Source organism: Schistocerca serialis, chromosome 6 (assembly GCF_023864345.2).
Source record: "Schistocerca serialis cubense isolate TAMUIC-IGC-003099 chromosome 6, iqSchSeri2.2, whole genome shotgun sequence".
Classification (NCBI taxonomy): Eukaryota; Metazoa; Arthropoda; class Insecta; order Orthoptera; family Acrididae; genus Schistocerca; species Schistocerca serialis.
The window spans coordinates 219,080,448-219,097,545 of record NC_064643.1 but is presented as its reverse complement, the minus strand read 5'-3'; the positions used below and the strand labels follow the sequence as shown (position 1 = coordinate 219,097,545).

The 17,098-nt window shown below is 42.0% G+C and overlaps 1 protein-coding gene across 2 annotated transcripts in view; it reads left to right on the top strand.

The window, feature by feature from the left end:
- Nucleotides 1-17,098, top strand: part of LOC126483915 (sodium- and chloride-dependent glycine transporter 1-like) — a 142,640-nt gene that overhangs the window by 7,575 nt on the left and 117,967 nt on the right. The window contains exon 2 of one of the 2 annotated variants that reach the window (XM_050107188.1): nt 9,953-10,003. The exons of the other annotated variant lie outside the window; for it this stretch is intronic. Coding sequence (XP_049963145.1) covers nt 9,953-10,003 — 51 coding nt within the window. The remainder of the gene's footprint in view (nt 1-9,952; nt 10,004-17,098) is intronic. 2 annotated transcript variants of the gene reach the window in all.

Below are 17,098 nucleotides of genomic sequence, written 5' to 3'. Positions count from 1 at the left end.
AACCGACATAAAACTCCAAACCTGTACTGTCAATATAGAACAGAAGATCGTAAAGTGAGTATTTTCAAATAAGGCACTAAATTTCGGAATCGAATATTTAGTTTTATATTGACATAAGCATCTAACACTACATAGCAATAACTAAAATTCATGTCAACAGTTCAAATAGATGAGGACCAGTCGCTGTGTTTGCTTTACTACACGATCCATTGACAGAACTGAACTCTGACGTCAAAAACATTTAACCCCATTACTTCCATACATTTTTATGGCATGGTTACAACTTCTCCTCTTACACTGAATTCGAACTGTGCATTTCACAGGCAAATTAGCGTGTGCTAATTGGTGGCTCTTTTCCAGCACGATTCAACATCATCTCCTCAAATTCAACCGTGGTAAAATTCAGTGGAGAGCCTATCTGTGGTTTGAACGAACCAGTCTAGTCATTGTCAAGTATTAAATGACTTCTCTAAGGTCGATATACAGGGTCGTTGTGATTAAACTATCGCTAGTTGAGAGGGCCCCCATAAAAACGAGTGATGGTGGGATAACGAAACTTTGTGAAAACATTTGTAAGGACATTCGGAAGAGAAATAACAAGTAAACCATTGAAAGAAACGGTTTAATTTCCATATGAGAGGGTAACATTTGTTAACCGTACGCTATGTTTACTTTCCATATTACAAACGTTGCTCAATGTGACGACCATCTGCATCCACGTCAGCCTGGAACCGCACCAGATATAGCATTTCCCAATTTGTTCGCAGTTATTTTCGAGCGGTGGACCACGGAGTGTTCAGCTGTCGTGACACAGCTCGTTCACCGCTTGAAGGTGGCACATGGCGTCCAACAGTCTCAGCCATGGCAAGAATAACTACTTCCACAATTTATGGTGCAATTGGCTGTCAGCCTCTCCCAGAAGTATTTTCCAAATAGCCAGTTAATTCGAACTTCAGAAACATGTATTTCAACGCCCGGTGCAGAAAGAGGTCCTGTCCGTTTTCCTTTAATGCTTCATTGTGCAACAAATAAAGAATCTCCATTTTGCGGAATTGTGACAGCTTTGAAACTCTATTTCTTTCTGGATAAGATTGATCGAAGGTACAATCGAGGGCATCTAAAGCGACTATCACATCCTGATGAAAGATTTGTTACGTCCTCCCAAACAGATCTTCCATCTGCATGACGTTTGAAAGAGTTGCTTGGAGTACACACACAGCACACTTCAACTTGTACATATTCATCCACAGCTCGACCATTACGGTTATGCGACCATTACGGTTGCTGTTCAAACGTACAGTGCATCCTTCATTGTAAGAAAACTAAATTTTGAACATAGTACGGTAATAATAATTTCGTGTTGCTTATGGCCTGGTGAAAGTCTGTCAATTGGGGACGCCACTCCGGCGACTTGCATCTCCCTAACCTATCCCAGTTACACATCCGTGGAATGGTTAAATGAGCGTTTCAGGAAATTATTTGCCTGATGATTCTGATTTAGACAGTTTCAGTATAGACAATATCCTCGTACCGATCAATCAGCGCCTTTCGTCGACTTAAAATTTGACTCAGATCAACAGTTACACAGACGAGACCCACCCAGCAACTTCTCTTCCATGTTCACCAATACGAAAATTAATCTTACGGATGCCATGAAAAAATTCGTTTCCCAGACTGTGGAAAGGAAAGCTACGTTTCGAAACTGTAAGTAAAATTTTTGGAGTCTAAAGAGAAACAAAACAAATGCCTTCTTTTTCAAAGAAATTACGATTTCCTTTTTTCGTTAAGATCCGATGCACAGCGTTTTTAAAATGTAATAATAATAATAATAATAATAATAGGCCGGTGTGGCCGTGTGGTTCTAGGCGCTTCAGTCTGAAACCGCGTGACCGCTACGGTCGCAGGTTCGAATCCTGCCTTGGGCATGGATGTGTGTGATGTCCTTAGGTTAGTTACGTTTAAGTAGTTCTAAGTTCTAGGGGACTGATGACCACAGATGTTAAGTCCCATAGTGCTCAGAGCCATTTAAATCATTAGAACCAGTCATAACAATAATAAGAGGATTGTTAACTGGCGACTTTTACAGCGGTCTGGAGTAAATCTGAACTTCTGTTTGTAAGTGGTCTCAGAAAAAAGGAGAACAAATGTCTTCCCAGCTATGTGATGTGTTCTTTAAAATTTAAAGGAAGAAATGGTTTCCAAGCAACTGTGCACGTTGTTGTGCCAGTGCGGTGGTGCTACATATTTCTGATAGACGAAATTGTCAGTGTCAAGTTGTGGGAATAACCAGTTCCACAGCAATGCAAGATATGATTGTCCTGTTACAGTTTCTTCCTCAAAAAAGTAGGGTCCATAATTTGTGACCGGATTCGGGATAGAACTGAATGATGGACATCCGCAAAAATTTATCGGAAAAGGGAAAAATTCCAAAAGTTCTGGTTTTGATACAGTTGATTAGTTAAGTCGTGCCCTATGAAATAAAATTGACAGGAAGTATACAAAGGTTATTGACCCTTAAAGTTTTGAGCTATGCAGTCAATACTGTTTGATGGTAGATTCTTGCTATACTTTAAAAGTAAGCGTATTTCATTAGTATATTCGAAGTAAATCTTTCTACATTATTAATATGAATACGGATGCAAGAACCTTTCAAAAATAGTAAGCAAATTCGTCAGTAGGGCCAACTCTTAACATCCTCAGATTCAACAATAGTAATGGCCTTCATCTCCCTGCTCTGGCACGTTCTTGTGCACACCTAAAAATGGCAACTGGTCTACGTAACTCGCAACTGTTGCTGGATTTCGCGCAGGGTTGTACCCTATATAGTTGTGTGTGTTTACTTTTCAATCATTATTCTGTAAAGACACAATTTATTTTCTTAATACTTTCCTTAAATTGTTATTTGTTTGTTTATGTTTACTTTTAGTTCAAATGGTTCAAATGGCTCTGAGCACTATGGGACTTAACATCTGAGGTCATTAGTACCCTACACTTAGAACTACTTAAACCTAACTAACCTAAGGACATCACACATAACCATGCCCGAGGCAGGATTCGAACCTGCGATCGTAGCAGCAGCGCAGTGTCGAACTGAAGCGCCTAGAACCGCTTTGCCACAACGGCCGGCTTACTTTTAGTACTAACTAAAACTTTTCTCTTCCATACTCATACATCCATTACCAATGAGGTGCATTATTTCACTTTTATTTGCCTAGTCTCACAGGGCTCTGATTCAAACAATTAATGTACCGTCTTACTTCCATTTTTATACATTTTTTGTCGTATTACTGTTGTTACTCATCATTACAACCATTGCATGTGCGCTAATAACCTCTAGTTGTATCTAAGTGCAAGACCAATAAACCTGAAGACAGCTATCGAGAACCTTGATACCGACATGTGTGCACCATCAAAATGGGCGCAGGATATACATTTAAAGGTCAACCCATCCAAAACCCAAGCGGTACTGGGTAGTCATTCTAAGGTCATTGGCCCGAAATAGCGGGAATCCATACCATCTTTAACCCTAAATGGAACAAATATCAACTTCTCTACTTCAGCAAAGAGTATAGGAGTAAGATGAAACTCTGAATTGGACTGTGCAAGAAGTCATCAGCATTTCTCCATCCCCTACAAAAATATAAAAACCTCTTTCCTCTTGACCTGAAAAATAAACTTATACAAACACTTACATTCCCAATTACATTCCCAATTATTGATTATAGCTATGTAATTTTGCAAGGCCTTTCTCATGAAAGCTGGCGGCACCTGGAACTGGTTATGAATGCCTGTGCTCGTTGTACCTGTGATGTTCGACTCTTTGATCACATTTCACCATCATATGCATTGCTACCCTGGCTGCGTGCAGACAAGTGCAGAGACCTCCATTCCCTGTGCCTTCTATACTATCTTATCAACGAACACTGCCCCTCCTATCTCTCCTCGACTTTAACAGTCTTGTCTGAACATCATCGCAGGAACACCCGCTCCCATCAGAGCAAAATCCTGTGGGTCTTACTCCATCGTTAAGCCGCTTTCTCGAAGCTCTCATTAGCAGAAATCCGACTGTGGAATAACCTCTCGCGTCGTATTAGAGAACAGAATAACACCTCCAGGTTCAGAATACAGTTAATGACATATCTACTAAAGCAACAACAAAATGGTTCAAATGGCTCTGAGCACTATGGGACTTAACATCTGAGGTCATCAGTCCCCTAGAACGTAGAACTACTTAAACCTAACTAACCTAAGGACATCACACACATCCATGCCCGAGGCAGGATTCGAACCTGCGACAGTAGTGGTCGCGCTGTTCCGGACTGAAGCGCCTAGAACCGCTCAGCTACAACGGCCGGCTAAAGCAACAACAACAATTATCATTGTTCCTGTAGGCACTCGTTACCCTGTACATCCCTCTTTCCAACCTTCTCTTCGTCATTTCCCAGTATTCGTAGCTGATGCAGCCTCATTAAAATTCCTTTCCCCTGAACTCGCTGTATCAAAAAACATCCATTTCCTACGCCTATAAATTCTTCTTACGTCTGCCACTGGCATTATTGTTATTACCATCACCATTATCTATTATTATTATTGTTGTTGTTACTATTATCACCAATGGCAGCAGTACTTTTACCGCCAGTACTAACTTTATTAGTTTATTGCCAATGTAATTTACTCACACTGGCTCATCAGTCAATCATTTTAACACTATCTGTCATATTAAAATTGTTATTTCTTAGGTAATTATGAGATGTAAAAGAAGGCACTGTATTTGTGAAATACTGGTCTGATGTAAAAGAGGGCATGATGATCCTAATCAGATTGGGTTAAAAAATACATAAATAAAAACCATATAGTTTAAGAAGGTCCAAACACCTTTTGGACCCTCATATTTCACTATATTTTTCCTTTCATTCATCGCAGGAATTTTTTATTTTTTTCTGTATTTGGGTCCATAAATGAAGTATAGCACCACCATGCTCTTCATACTCTGCCGTGTAAAGCTAAATGAAGTCTCAGTAATTGCTGACTGGTCATACATAGACTCACTGTTCAGATTAAGCTGCGTGGAAATTGGAGGCATAATCCAGCCAAGTTTATGCTGAGCTAGGCGTCGGAACTATATCATTCAGTATTTCATTATGGACTGTACAAACTCAAGTTTGCAAAATAACGCGGAAGCTCCCACCACGATAAGAAAACGATCAAATTTCTAGTGAACAATCTGACAACCAAACAACACAGTATTCATTAAAACCACTGCATTGCCCCTTGCCAATGTAGAATTAGACAGTATCATTTCTAGAGAATTTTGAACCCAGCACAGATTCCAGAAGGGCTCAAGTGTCCCTCTTGCCCCTGCCCCTCCTTCCCTTTTGAGGATGCCAATGAACACAATATGTTATTCTTAACCTGATGAAATCGACAGATGCAGAGGTAATTTCTGGAGTGCCACAAAAGAGTGTTACAGGGCCTCTTTTGTTTACAATGTGTATAAATGGTATAGTGGATAATATCAGAATGTCCGTGAGGCTTTTTACACACGATGCCATTGTTTATACGACCATTGCAACGCTTGAAGACTGCAAGACAGTGCAGGAAGACCTGCGTACAGTCGGTGACTGTTACAGGAACTGCAGCTGATGCTGAACACAAGTTCACTGATGGGTCAGAACATTATGACCACCTGCCTAACAGCCGGTATGTTCACGTTTGGCGCGGATAACAGCGGCGACGCATCGTGGCATGGAAGCAATGAGGCCATCGTATGTTGCTGGAGCGAGTTGGCACCACATCTGCACACACGAGTCACCTAATTTCCGTAAATACCGGGGAGTGGGGCGACGAGCTCTGACGCCATTACAATCACATTCATGATGTGTTCGATCGGCTTCAGATCTGGCGAGTTGGGAGGGCAGTACATCAACTGGAACTCGTCACTGTATTCCTCGAACCACTCCATCACACTCCTGGGCTTCGACATCACGCTTTGTCTTGTTGAAAAATGCCGCTGGCGTCGGGAAACATGATCGTCATAAAGCGATGTACGTGGTCCGCAACCAGTATGCGATATTTCTTGGCCGTCATAGTGCGTTGCACGACCTCCACTGGACACACGGACGCCCACACGAATGTTCCTCAGAAAGTAATGGAAGCGTCGCCAGCTTGCCTCTGTCCCTCGGTACAAGTGTCAAGAATGTGTTCCCCTGAAAGACGACGGATTCGCGCTCTCCCATCGGCATGATGAAGAAAGTATCGAGATCCTTCAGACTATGCAACGCTCTGCCAATGTGCCAACGTCCAATGCCGATGTTCACGTGCCCATTTCAGTCGTAGTCGCCAATGATATGGTGTTAACATTGGCACATCCATGCGTCGTCGGCTGCGTCACACTTGTACTCTGCCCAGTATTAAAGTCTGATGTTAGTTCCGCCACAGTGCGCCACCTGTCCTGTTTCACCGATCTGCCCGGCCTACGACGTCTGACATCTGTAACGAGGGGTGGCCACCCAACGCCAAGACGCCTGGACGTGGTTTCACCTCGGTTTTGTCATTTGTTAAGGACATTCACCACAGCACTCTTCGAACACCTGACAAGTCGTGCAGTTTACGAAATGCTCGTGCTGAGGCTTTGGGCCAACACAACCTGCACTCAGTCAAACTCAGATAGATCGCGCGCCTTCCCCATTCTACACACGTACAGCATGCTGACTGATACTACACGCACCGAGCGTGTATCTGACTAGCAGTCATTCCTTGCCTAAAGACGCTGCAATCGCCTGGACGGGTTTACATCGATAATAGGTCGGTGTTCATAACGTTCTGGATCATCAGTGTAACTATATTGTATCATGCATAAATAAACGGACATATAAACGACTTTTCAGCACAGTTTTGCAATGTCTACATTTTTAGAGGGTATATATAGTACCATGCAATGTCCTTCAGACAAGCAAAAAATGGTTCAAATGGCTCTGAGCACTATGGGACTTAACATCTATGGTCATCAGTCCCCTAGAACTTAGAACTACTTAAACCTAACTAACCTAAGGACAGCACACAACACCCAGCCATCACGAGGCAGAGAAAATCCCTGACCCCGCCGGGAATCGAACGCGGGAACCCGGGCGTGGGAAGCGAGAACGCTACCGCACGACCACGAGATGCGGGCCTTTCAGACAAGCATCCATGTTTGAAGATGCAGACGCTGCTGACGATCTACAGCCAATGAAACAGGAGCGATGTATTTACAACTGGCGAATACAATTACACATCAGCTCTACAATTTACTAGTGACACACGAAAATTTGTGCCGGACCTGGAGACTGGCCCAGGAACCCAGATTTCCCGCATCAAACGAGCGGCCGCTGAGACACAGCGAACCAACAGACGTGGCTTCGGTAAAAAAACCACCACTCAACTTTCATGTCCTGGGTCGGTGAGCCACGAACCTCGTTGCACTCGGAACAGCCCCCACACGCTCCAACACTGCATGGAGACCGCCAGCCGGCCCGGCCGACTACGCCACAAGGAGACTTACTTGCTGATCCGCTCCAACCGACCGACTGGCTGCACACCGGCAAGCCGGAATTATAAGCACCAGACCAAAGATGGTATACTCTGCAAATATCGATACACATTGCTGCTGCCACATGTAGAAAGAGGAGAAACCATAATAACCACGGGAAACCAAATGCAGGGTAACAGCCAAGTTTTAAAGCAACGCATAAGCTGGGATCAGCACGATTCAGTCGCCTTATGTGTGCGCTCGGGCTCCCATCTCTCGCTGTATGGGGGAACGTCCAGCGTTGTCGAATAGCATCGTTTTTCTGACCCAGGTGTTATAGAGTGGGGGCCAGCCGGAGTGGCTGAGCGGTTCTAGGTGCTTCAGTCTGGAACCACGCGACCGCTACGACCGCTACGGTCGCAGGTTCGAATCCAGCCTCGGGCATGGATGTGTCTGATGTCCTTAGGTTAGTTAGGTTTACGTAGTTCTAAGTCCTAGGGGACTGATGACCTCAAATGTTAAGTCCCATAGTGCTCAGAGCCATTTGAACTTTTTTTTTGTTATAGGGTGGGGAGGCATAATGTTGCATGGGTGTACTGACCTCCAAATCATTGAACACGATACACTCACCTGTCAACGTTATTATGACACTGTACTCGTTTTCCACTAGCATCTTTTCAGGGCTACATTCGGCTCTGACTTCAGCCAGCTGAAATTTGAACCAGGACAGATAGGTACACAATCGAAAAGTTCACATTCCAGCTACAATTAATCTAACCAAGACATATCAAATGGACCTCCCGCCGAATGTTCGAGTCCCCCTCAGGCATGGGAGTGTGTGTTGTTCTTAGCATAAGTCAGATTAAATTAGTTTAAGTAATGTGTAAGTCTAGAGACCGATGACCTCAGTAGTTTGGTCCCTCAGGAAATCGCACACGCGCACACATTTCAAATACTTTTGACCTAGCCAAGACACAATTTCATACTGAAGTCGGCGGCGGTTCGTAAGCACACATTGGAAATCAACTCACAATCGGCTAATTTGCGGATCCATGTGTAGTGGAATATGCTTCCTTCTATTACGAGGGTGAGTCAAATGAAAAATTTAAATTTGTAATAACAAATCGAAATTTCACGCCGTTATCCTGTAAGTTGGTAAGCGTGCTACAAACAGTGTGCAGAATTGCCTGCAGGTGGCAGCGTAGTGCATATGCACACATACCGTCGCAGTATCAGTATAAAGATGGCCGCCCCACTTGCGACATGCACCAGGGAAGAACAGCATTCTGTTATTCGGTTTTTGCGTAGTGGTCTTTTATTCGGTTTTTGCGTATTGAAAGTGTGAAACCTATTGAAATTCATCGACGATTGAAGGTTCAGTACGGTGACGCTTGTTTGTCACAGCAGCAAGTCTACGAATGGAGTAGGAATTTCGCAAATGGTGTGACTTCAGTGGAAGTCGCTCCTCCTCCAGGTCAGGCACAACGAGTTGTGACTCCAAAGAACATTGCAGCAGTTGAAGACATAGTGAAGGAAAACAGCCGAGTGACACTGAATGACATAGCAGCATGTTTACAGAATAGTCATGGGTCAGCACACCACAATGTGCATGATGTGCTCCAGTTTCATAAAGTGTCTGCAAGATGGGTTCCACGGCAGCTGACTCCTGAAATGAGAGAACGCCGTGTTGATGCTTGTGAAGAACTTCGGCGCTTTGAACGAGAACGTGATGGCTTCCTTGCAAGAATCGTTACTGGGGACGAAACCTGGGTTCACTTCCAAGGAATGGCGCCATTCCTCATCACCAAATCCAAAGAAGTTTCATTTTGGAGCATTACATGCCTAGAGGTACCAGTGTCACCAGTGCACCATACACAGATCTCCTAAAAAAAATCATCTGCGGCCTGCAAACAAATCAATGCGACGTGGATTGCTGTCAGCAGGTGTCCTTTTGCAACATGACAATGCAAGGCCCCACACTGCCCGTACAACAGTTGCAACAATCACAGACCTGCATTTTGAGTGTCTTCCTCATCCACCATACTCACCAGACCTTGCCCCAAGTGATTTCCATATGTCTGGACCACTCTAAGACGCTATGGAAGGAAAGAAGTTCCGTTCTGATGAAGAGGTACGCCACGCGGTGCATGAGTGGTTGCGCGGACTACCAAAAGAATTTTTTTCTAAAGGAATGTATGCAATTCGTAAGCGTTGGAGGACTTGCATTGAGCGCGGAGGAGATTATGTTGCAAAGTGATACAGCTTTGTACCACTTCTGCACAATAAATAATACTCAAAAAAATATTTAAGGCTTTCATTTGACTCACCCTCGAACTAAACATTTTCATTTGTGCTAGTTTTTGCTATTAGTCGTGATAAATCCTGTATATCTCTGAATTTCAATACGTCATACAACACCAGTTAATTTGTTTCGTTTTGTTACAGGAGCTTCCCCTCAGTGGTAAAATTACCGCAGGTGATGCAGACAAGACGAAGGTAAGTACTGGGAACAGAATCTCGTGTTACGAATATCTATGAACAAACTTTTTTACAAATACTTAGGAAACGTTGTTGGGAGCATCAATTACTGCTTAATCATCAGCAAAAAATCAGTAAATCTGTAGTGAATAACTCTTAACCTAGTGTATTTTGCGTGGTTGGAGTAACAATATTGCACGAACATGAAAGCTGCTCTGATGGACTCCATTAATTAGTACGTACTAAGTGATGCAGTGGTTAGCACACTGGCCTCGCATTCGGGAGGAACGAGGATCAAAACACCGTCCGACCGGCTTGGTTTAAATTTCTAGCTGCCTGCCTTAATCGACTAGTGCAAATTCCAGGAGGGTCTATTCGGAAGGGACACTGCCAATTGCCTTCCTCGCCCCCACCATAACCGAGCCTGTGCTCGTGAACGTCGACGGAACGTTAAATTTTATTCTTCCTACGTTTCTTCCGTCTGAACTATGTCCGGTCATAGCAATGGAATCCAACTGTTTCGCCATCCTGTCTATTCTTGTATTCTCATTATCGTCATCTGGTTAGTTTATTTCGTTAATAATATAAACTTCAGGGGCAAGGTCCAAACTAGAGTTAAGATTATTAATAACAGAGGAATTTTGTGAATCACGAATTTATAAAATATAACCTTTGAAACGTAAGAGCGAAAAGCAGTCAAGACAAAATGTAAGACAATCAGAGAATCAAACATGGAAGTAAAGAGAGAATAAAGTAAAGAGCACGACAAAAATAATATTATGTATAGGAAGTGTTCAGATACTTCATACAATTTGTTATATACTACACATCCATAAATAATAATAAGAAGAAAAAGGATATCAGTCAGTATTGCTTCCCCGAAACTCATTGCAGCTCATTGAGTTTCTATTTCTAACTCGGAAACAGATTTCTTTAAAACTAAAAACATTTAAATGACTATCAGACGTAAAAAAAATACGCAAGTTGTTCAATAGTGATTTCGATCCAATTACCAGTTATTGTAGCAAACTGACTTGCCACTCTGACGCCTCAACCTTTCATGTAGTCGACAAGGTGAATTTAAATGTGGTAACAAAGTCAGAGAGGTCATTATGTTCCTGTGTTAGGAAGGTTTAACAAAACGGGAGACAATCAACGAGATGACACACACTTATTGGTAGCTTGTAGGATCTCGTAAGATAGTTTGCTGAACAGATGAGTTGCGCTGCCGTTATTGTTTTGGAGGCGTAGGCAATTGGTCTTCGCATCTGGCCGACATTTTATGGCGCAGAACCGCCCCTATCACATACTGTGATGCATTCGTAGCAAGCGTCATTCACGAACCCGATGTTTACGATGTTAAAAAATGTGTTATTTTTAGACAGTCCTTAAGCCATTGGAAAGTCTGCTTTCGTGTTGTCGACAACACAAATTTGACACTTTCCTTGCGCATCCTCTTTAATGGGTGAGCAATTTGCACTGCTTGGAATGGAAACTTAGCGTAGCAGGTGATTTTACCATCAAAATACTGCTGTTGTTTCATGTTTGTGGTCGCTGGCAACTTTGTTATCTCGTCGACATGGTCGAGTATGGCCGTAACACTTTTGCAGCTCAGAATGTGCCTCCGGTATCAACACTGTAGGCAAAAGAGCTGCACTTGTCCAACTTGATGGCTCTCGATCTTCCACCATAACCGAGTCCACCAACATGAGGTAGCAAATATGAGGTAGCCAAGGAGTTGGAAACGTGGATTCTACTATGCCAAGACTGCTTCGTAGCTACAACAGGAAAAGACAATTAATTAGCAGGAGTACAAAATAAGAAAGTATATATTACTGAACTTTGTTGTAGTCCATGATCTGTTGGTTGACAATTGTAGAAGACGCGACTAGACTAAGCGTCTGTAGAATGACATAATTTACAAGTCACAAATCTTGCAGTGACGAATTGATCTCTCGTAATCTTGAATGTCGAATCCGGTGAATTTGAAGACTAACGGGGCCTTCGACATGAGAGAACGTAGAATTATTTATAACTGCCAACTTAGTAGTGTTGACTTTACTTTAGTACTATTACGGAATTTAACAACTGGGCTACGAAGACTTGATGGCAGCAACGACTGAGCTGCCGACGATGACTGACTAACATCGGTGCTGGCTGACCACTGAGCGCGGCTACGAACTGTAGACTGGCACAACTGCACTACACTCCTGCTACACATGAAGTGGCCTAGCGGCGCCTCGCGGCGAGCATAAGTACTGCGACTGGCTGTGTACTCTTTGGCTAGCACAGCCGTCCTTCTGTTCCGTTTATCGAGAGATTCGCATCCGGCGGATCGATCTCTCAGGCGGCGGTGTGGTCGTATGACAGACGGCATCACACAACTGACCACGTGAGACGTTTTCCGAAAGCCTTTTGAAAAGGGATTCAGGGTTCTTGAGGTTTCCGTATGCGTCGCCTCTGTTACAATGATATTGTGCAAGTAGCACACTGCGGAATACCATGAATCAGTTGCTCAAAGCACGAGCATCTCTGAAACATGGCGGGGGCGCTAGCAACCCCTTCTGGCAAGCGAATGTGCAGGAACATACCTAATGGTGTATATCAGACGAATAGCTTTTTGATTTGTTATCTAATGGGAGTTGTAAATTTGCATCTTTTAAATCAGTTTGTGAATAATATAGACCTCAGGGTAGTTTTGATAACACATCCTCGAGCCATTGCAAAAGACAGAGATTGCCTGAATACTGGTAATTGCTTTAAAATCGGCACAAATGCGTATAGACCCTTTAGGCTTTCTAAAGACAACCATTGGGGTCGCCTAACAACTGTCTGATACCAGAGAAATGACGCCTGCTTCCTAAAGACCTGTATCTCGGCCTGAATTGCATCTCTAACAGTAAACTACAGAGATATATCTATACAAAAATCTTGGTACAGTCGATGGTTTTATAGATAGTAAAATGCTTAACATAATCTAGCGATGCTTTGAAAAACTCGTTGTACGTAGCACGGAGAGGATTACGTCAGTCATCGGCACGCCTTCGGACACTAAGTTACGTATTTCACTACTTTTAAATCCAATACTGTACATGTTAACAGCGTCAGGCGAATCTGCAACTAAAGATGTCAGTAATTCGGCGTTTTCGCTCTTAGCTGTAAGTGACAATTCTTCGAGGAGAGGAATTTTCTTTGGGCAGTAAGACATTACCAGTCGCTGAGCCCTGTGTAATGGAGACGAAGTGAGCCGCCTGTACGTATCTTCACTGATTAATGACACGTCCGATGTCCTAACTCCATTGATGGTAATAGTGAGAGCCAGAGATTACTTGTGCTGTGCTCCCTGGACTGTCTGCCCAGCTGACGCGACCGCGCGGAGTGATGTGCCTTCACCGGGTCGTTTTGTTACGGGAGGTTGGCGCGCAGCTTGTTGACATACAGCTGCCAGGTGTCTACATCTACCACAAGCCCGAAAGTGAGTGGCGAGGTGCATGCAGTTGATCCTTGTATAATGTCGGCCCCACCCTGGACACGACTGGGGCTTAGCTGATGTGCGTGGCACGCACTTCAACGTCATGGTAGACGGGCGTTCTTTTTTTTTACTGCAAACGGGCCATCTGAGGACCACGTTCCAGTTTCATTATTCGTACTTCGTTCTTTTCTTTACTTCCAGTATGCCTTCATCTGTTCACTACCTATCTTCTTGCTGTCCTCCGACCATTTTGAAACAGTCTTTTTAGCTACCCTGCCTTGGAATCTTTCCGTTTTCAATACGTTTTCCCGAAAGCCTTTCATTTGTTTATATCTTCTATTTTACGAGGTGTGGCTAGAAAAAAACCGGACTAGTACTGGTGAAACAATAAAACGAATGCAATAAGGCTGAAAGTCGCGTGGCCTGTCACGTGACTCTCGCTCCACCTACTGCTCGAGTTTCATCTGCCTCCTGCACTCAGTCTGCCCGTGGCGTCTGTTTTAAGTAGTTGACGTTTTGTCTGTGCGTCGGAAAATGTTGAGTGTACAGAAAGAACAGCGTGTTAACATCAAATTTTGTTTCAAACTAGGAAAATCTGCAAGTGAAACGTTTGTAATGTTACAACAAGTGTACGGCGATGATTGTTTATCGCGAACACAAGTGTTTGAGTGGTTTAAACGATTTAAAGATGGCCGCGAAGACACCAATGATGACACTCGCACTGGCAGACCATTGTCAGCAAAAACTGATGCAAACATTGAAAAAATCGGTAAACTTGTTCGACAAGATCGCCGTTTAACAATCAGAGCAGTGTCTGAGTTAACAGGAGTTGACAAGGAAAGTGTTTGGCAGATTCTTCAAGAAAGTTTCAACATGAACAAAGTGTGTTCAAAAATGGTTCCAAAGTGTCTCACAATTGAACAGAAGGAACGCCGAAGAATGATTTGTTCTGACATCCTGGAAAACATTGAAAGTGATCCCACCTTCTTACAAAATGTTATTACTTGCGATGAATCGTGGTTTTTTACTTACGATCCCGAAACTAAACGCCAATCGATGCATTGGAAAACTCCTGGTTCTCCACGACAAAAAAAGCACGAATGTCAAAATCGAAATTCAAGGCAATGATGATTGTTTTTTTTTTTGACATCAAAGGGATTGTGCACATTGATTGGGTACCAGAGGGACAAACAGTGAATCAGCATTACTACATTAGCGTCCTGGCTACCCTACGTGAGCGAGTACGGAGAAAACGGAACGATTTGTGGAGAAAAAAGTCATGGATCCTTCACCAAGACAATGCCCCAGCTCACAGTGCGTTGTCAGTGAAGACGTTTTTGGCAAAACACAACATTCCCATCTTAGATCATCCACCCTACTCACCTGATTTGGCCCCCTGTGACTTTTTTCTTTTCCCTAAAGTCAAGTCAGCTTTGAAAGGAACTAGATTTGAGACTGTTGAAGCAGTAGAAGAAAAAGCTACGGAAGTAATGTATGGACTTACCGAAAATGATCTGCAGCATTGCTATGAACAGTGGAAAATTCGTATGGAGCGTTGTAGAGACCGAGGAGGAGAGTACATTGAAGGAGATAACATGAAATTGTAAATAATTGTAAATAAATTTTTTTTCCAGCATCAGTCCGGTTTTTTTCTAGCCGCACCTCGTATATTGTTTCTTTTTAAATGCTTTTTTATTTCGTTGACCCAGTTTATTGTGGACATCTTATCCCAGAAGTATTTGAAAATCTTATTAGCCAATCTACTGTCTTGCATTCGAAATACATGTCCAAAAAAACTTGAGTCTTCTTTTCCTCATTACGTTTGAAATATTTCCTATATTTCAGCATTACTTCGTAATTTCCAACCTTCTGCTGTGTTTTGTGATCCTAATATTTTCCTCATGATTCACCTTTCTAGTACTTCTGATTTATCTAAATTATAGTCTAATGCCAGGCATTCGCTTGCACATAGTCATTCTGCCTTCACTGCTGTGTTGTACTGCCTTATTTTTGCATTTTTGGATAAGCACTTTCATTGTAGAGGTCTTTGGTGATACCATTTTATATACCTTTCCTCTATTGCAGATTTTTCCAAAGAATTTTCTAGGATTATCTCCCCCAGCTATTTGAATTTTCTTACCCTCTCTATTTGGCCAATATCTGTTTTCAGAAATTTTGAAGCATCCTTAACGTTTCATACAAATTTTGTTTTTTCTGCAGAAATTCTGAAGCCAGTTCTTCCAGGAGATTTATTTGTGTTATAACAGATGCCACATTTTCGGAAAGCATAGCAAAATCATCTGCAAATGCAAGACAGTTGATTTCCATATTTTTGCTTCCTCTCCCTAATCTTATAAATGAGATGTTGAGTTTAATGATTTTTTCGTTCCAAATTCTTACTATTTTCTATAACACACTATTAAAAAGAATTGGGGATAGGTCGTCACATTGTCGTACGCCCGTTTTTAGTCTGAAAGGCTGTGAAATTTCTCCCAGAAATTTTACTTTACAGACTGTATCTGTAAGTGTTTCACGGATTAGGTTTGCCAGTTTAGACTTTACGCCAAATTTTCGAATTATTTTCTCTATAGTTTCACTGTCAACAGAATCAAAAGCCTTTTTGAAATCCACAAACATATCTACAATATCCTTTGAATTAAGTAATCGGTGGCGAATTACTGACTTGAGATTATATATTTGTTCTTAGCGTGACCTTGCTTCCCTGAAAACACCTTGATGACGGTCTAGTGTTGTTTCTATTCTGCTTAACAAAATCTTCGAAAATACTTTATACGCTACTGGCAGTAAAGAGATTCCTCTGTAGTTGTTTACATCCTGTTTACTATCTTTTTTCGTGGAGGGAGTGTATCAAGGCAACTTTCCATTCCTCTGGGATTTTATCTGTTTCCCAGATTTCTTCAAAGAGTAAATGTAGCTCATTTGCTATATTTGGCAAGGACCACTTCTAAAGTTCAGCTGTAAATGAATTTTCACCACTAGCTTTCTTGTTTTTGAGGGTTTTAATTACTTCTTGAATTTCTTCTATAGTTGGTGGTAAATCTTCTTCCAAATTTTCATTAACATCTAAGAATTCCAATTTATGACTTGGTTCAGGATAGTTCAGAAGCTGATGAAAATATCTTGCTACTATTTCACAATTTTTAGTATTGCTTAACCCAATTTTACCGTTTTCATCTTTGAATTAGACATTTGGAGTTTGGTACCCCTTTAATTTCTTCTTAAAAGTTTGATAAAAGTCAGGAGTATTATTTTTTTTAAAATTTCTGTCTATTTTCAAAAATGTCTCATTTTCAAAGGCTCATTTGATACTTCTGATTAACCTGGCTGCTTCCTTTCTTCGTCGTTTAAATTGATCGTAATATTCAATTTTCATTGAGCATTTCCATTTTTTTTACGTTTTAGTTCTCTATGCTATGACTAATTTGCATATTTCATTCCATCTTATTTTCTTTTTATTTTTCATTTACCCAAATATGTCCTGTGCAGCATTATTAATTTCTCTGTATATTTCTTGCCAGTTGCCATGTTTTGCCACTTTAATAGTTTTTAATTGATTCTTTTGTTATAGTAAGCCTGTTTGTGTTATATTTTATTGACCTTTGTGACTTCCTTTGTTCTTT